We start from the raw sequence: 3,958 nt of genomic DNA, 5'->3' as shown, positions 1-3,958 counted from the left end.
CCCCCCCCCCCTGGCTACGCCACTGAGATGGAGAATGCAAAGAAGAATGCGTGAAATTTATGGAAGACTATGAAACCAAAGGGCACATGTCACTACTCTCAGAAAATGCAGAATCAAGAGAAGTATGCTGGCTACTTCATCAACCAGTATATCGAACAGACAGTTTGACTACGAAGATCAGAGTAGTCTTCGACGCATCATCGAAAACATCAAATGGTAATGCGTTGAATGATAAACTAAGGATCGGACCGAATTTGCAAAACGATTTGTTCGACATCCTTATCAGATTTAAAGCTTATCAATTTGTCTTTAGTGCGGACATAGAAGCTATGTATCGACAAATTCAGGTGAAAGAAGAAGATCGACATCTTTAACGAATCTTATGGAGAACAGAATCAGATCAACCTATCAAGACATATTGTTTGAACACGGTGACATACGGAACGGCATCAGCCCCGTATCTAGCCATCAGATGCCTACGAGAATTAGCATAGCAGGAAGTAACTTCACCAGAAGCGGGAAGCATAGTGAGACACGATTTTTACATGGATGACGTGTTGTCTGGAGCATCAACAGAAGAGAAAGCTACCAGATTGCGTAAAGAGGTGTCGGAATTATTGAAGAAAGGTCAGTTTCATCTACGGAAGTGGCGGACAAACAGTAGCAGAATATTAAGCGATATAAACGAAGTAGAACATAACGATAAGTTTTTGAAGTTAGACAAAGAAGGAGCTTTGAAAGTTCTCGGACTATTATGGGAGGCCGACACAGATACTATTCAATATTCCGTCGACACTTCTGAACAGGATACCATTACGCGAAGAATCATAGTGTCTCAAGTGGCGCAAATATATGACCCACTAGGTCTACTAGGACCAGTCTTGATACAAGGCAAGTGTATTATGCAGCAGACGTGGCAAATCCCAGTAGGACGATCAGCTACCGAAGAAAATAGAGGAATCCTGGTGAGAATTCTACCGCTCACTACGAGAAGTTAACGGTTTTACAATACAACGAAATTTTAATCCAGGAAATCAGTCTCAAAACTTTGATCTCGTTGGGTTTGGAGACGCTTCCGAGAGAGCATATGGAGCTTGTCTGTATGCTATATCAGAGAATGACGAAGGCAAACGACAATCAGTCTTGATTTGCTCAAAAAGCAAGATAGCACCTCTGAAAACAACATCAATACCTCGATTGGAGTTGAACGCAGCTCTCATGCTGTCCAAATTGACTACGGCAGTAGTACGAGCATTCGGTGATAGAATTAAACAGATTCATCTGTGGAGCGATTCCAGCATCGTGCTTTATCAAATTAAGACCAGTCCGAACCTGTTAAAGACTTATGTAGCGAATCGTGTGGCTAAAATTCAAGAATGGTTAAAAGGCGCGAGTTAGTATCACGTACAATCCTCAGATAACCCAGCTGACGTATTGACAAGAGGTTTAACTGTATCGGAGTGGAAGAATAATTCTCTCTGGTGGCATGGACCGACATGGATCATCGACGCAAAGAAATGGCCTAAACAGATATTATCGACACAAAACTCGGAGCAACTAGAATTCAAAAGGACAGTGGCAGTAGTGCAGGTTCAATCGGAGTACAGTCTTTTAAGAAGATATTCAAGTTACGATAAGTTGTTGAGAATCACCGCTTATTTGTTGCGTTTTAAAGAAAATTGCAAACAATCGAATAGAAAGATGACAGGACCATTAGCAGTAAACGAATTGAATCAAGCGGAAATTGCTATCATTAAATTAGTGCAAGCCGAAGCTTCTTCCATCGAAATAACAGCACTTATTAATAAACGTGCAATCTCCAACAGTAGTAAGCTGATTGCGTTCCACCCGTTTTTAGATAAAGTTGGTATTCTTCGGGTTGGAGGGAGATTACGACATGCGCATTTATCAGAAGATCAAAAGCATCCGGTGATATTACCTTCGAAAAATCCCGTTACTACTTTAATCATTAGAAAAGAGCACAAACGATTAAACCATAGCAGTACCAATCAACTGCTATATGTCCTAAGGCAACGCTTTTGGATACTACAAGGACGAAAGGAAGTCAAGAAGATGATTAAAGGTTGCATGACATGTTTTCACCTTAAGCCGGAAAGCAGAGATATACTAATGGGTGCTTTACCTAAAGAAAGAATTTGCGGAAGTCTTCGAGCGTTCGTCAACACAGGAACCGATTACGCAGGTCCATTTTTGATTCGAGAAAGACGTCGAAGAGGTCGACCCATTACTATAAAAGCATGGATAGTCATCTTCTTATGCTGCGCGACCAAAGCCGTGCACTTAGAACTCGTGTCAGAACTCACAACCGAAGCATTTTTGGCGGCATTGCGACGTTTCGTAGCCAGACGTGGAATTTGCAAACAGATTCTATCCGATAATGGAACGAATTACGTAGGAGCTGAAAGACATCTCAGAGAAGTATACGAGTTTCTTCAGAAGGAACAAGACACCATTACTCGATACCTAACACAGCAACGAATTCAATGGCAGTTCATGCCTCCAAGGGCTCCCAATTTCGGAGGATTGTGGGAAGCAGCTGTGAAGGTGGTTAAGAAGCACTTCTATGCAGTAACTCAGAAACAGCTTTTAACTTTCGAAGAATTTTATTCCATTTTGACCGAAATCGAAGCCATCATGAATTCCCGACCACTATGTCCGATGTCAGAAGATCCGCAAGACCTGACAGTTATAACTCCAGCACATTTTCTAGTTGGGGATTCTCTGATCTTACCTGTAGAAGAGAATTTTGCAGGCACATTCGAAAATCGTCTATCCAGGTGGCAACTCTTGCAGAAGATGAGGCAAAGCCTCTGGGCACGATGGCAGACGGAGTATCTACAAGAACTACAGCGTAGGCATAAGTGGATTGTTCCCTTGGAAAATCTGCGACCAGGAATGTTGGTTCTACTTAAAGAAAAGAACCTACCACCCCTGCAATGGGAAACAGCTCGTATTACCGAACTTCACTGCGGAAGTGACAATATCGCTAGAGTCGTGACAGTAAAAACGCACAAAGGACTTTTAAAGAGAGCAGCTAGGGGAGTCTGTCCTCTTCCTCTGTATGATAGCGAGTAGGAGAAAAGTTTTCTAGTTTAAGTTTAACTTGATTTAAAATCGTCTGTATTAAAAGCTTTCATTTAATTTGTTAACTTATGTTTAATATAATCAGTTTACCGAATTTGTTAGACTGTAATCGGCAAATAGCCACGTATAGTTTCTTTCATTTATTTATGCTATTTAGCGTTAGCAGATTATTCATTAAAAGGCCAGCCTTTCAAGGGGGCCGGAATGTTCGCGTTGCGATGATCGCGCAAAAGGAGAGGAGAGCGCTGTTAGAGAAGGTTAGAGTCCTAGATATCAGAGAAGCGCAACCGGCTTAAGTCAGTATCGCAAAACTACTAAGAAAAGTAATAAAAATGGCGTCGTTTGCAGACGAACTATGAAATCCACCAATCGTCTGTTAGTCAGCCATTTTTAGTACCACTGAATGAATGTCATGATTGGCTGACAGTCAGCTAATCAGAATGCGGCACACCGGTTGCGCTTCTCTGATATCTAGGACTCTAGAGAAGGTTAGGTGGAAGTGTAAGAACGCACGAAAAAGCAGCGTGTGAAACAAAGCATTTTTATATAAAGCGAATAAACCACGATAAAGCATTTGGTGACTTAAAAACATTTATTTCACCCATTCAAGCAATCCATAACAAATACTTCTATAGAATTTATTTTATTATAATTTACACAGGGAATGGAAAGTTACTTTTTAAAAGTAACTAGTTACAGTTACTCGTTACCGAGTAAAAAATGTAACTAGTTACAGTTACAGTTATCGCTTTTTAAAAGTAACTCGTTACAGTTACCGTTACTTGAAAAATAACTTTTCGTTACTTTTCCGTTACTTTTTTAAAATCAATTTAAAAATGTACTTTTGCATTTT

General features: G+C 40.5%; 1 protein-coding gene across 1 annotated transcript; it reads left to right on the top strand.

Moving 5' to 3' along the window:
* The first annotated feature begins 545 nt into the window (after positions 1-545).
* Positions 546-3,096, top strand: LOC108779991 (uncharacterized). Its single transcript, XM_018547563.1, has 3 exons — positions 546-891; positions 1,031-1,393; positions 1,445-3,096. Exons 1-3 carry the CDS (start codon positions 546-548, stop codon positions 3,094-3,096), a joined length of 2,361 nt encoding a protein of 786 aa, XP_018403065.1.
* Positions 3,097-3,958: the final 862 nt, after the last annotated feature.

Source organism: Cyphomyrmex costatus, unplaced genomic scaffold, assembly GCF_001594065.2.
Source record: "Cyphomyrmex costatus isolate MS0001 unplaced genomic scaffold, Ccosl1.0 scaffold656, whole genome shotgun sequence".
Taxonomy (NCBI): Eukaryota; Metazoa; Arthropoda; class Insecta; order Hymenoptera; family Formicidae; genus Cyphomyrmex; species Cyphomyrmex costatus.
This window is presented reverse-complemented; position numbering and strand designations above follow the sequence as displayed.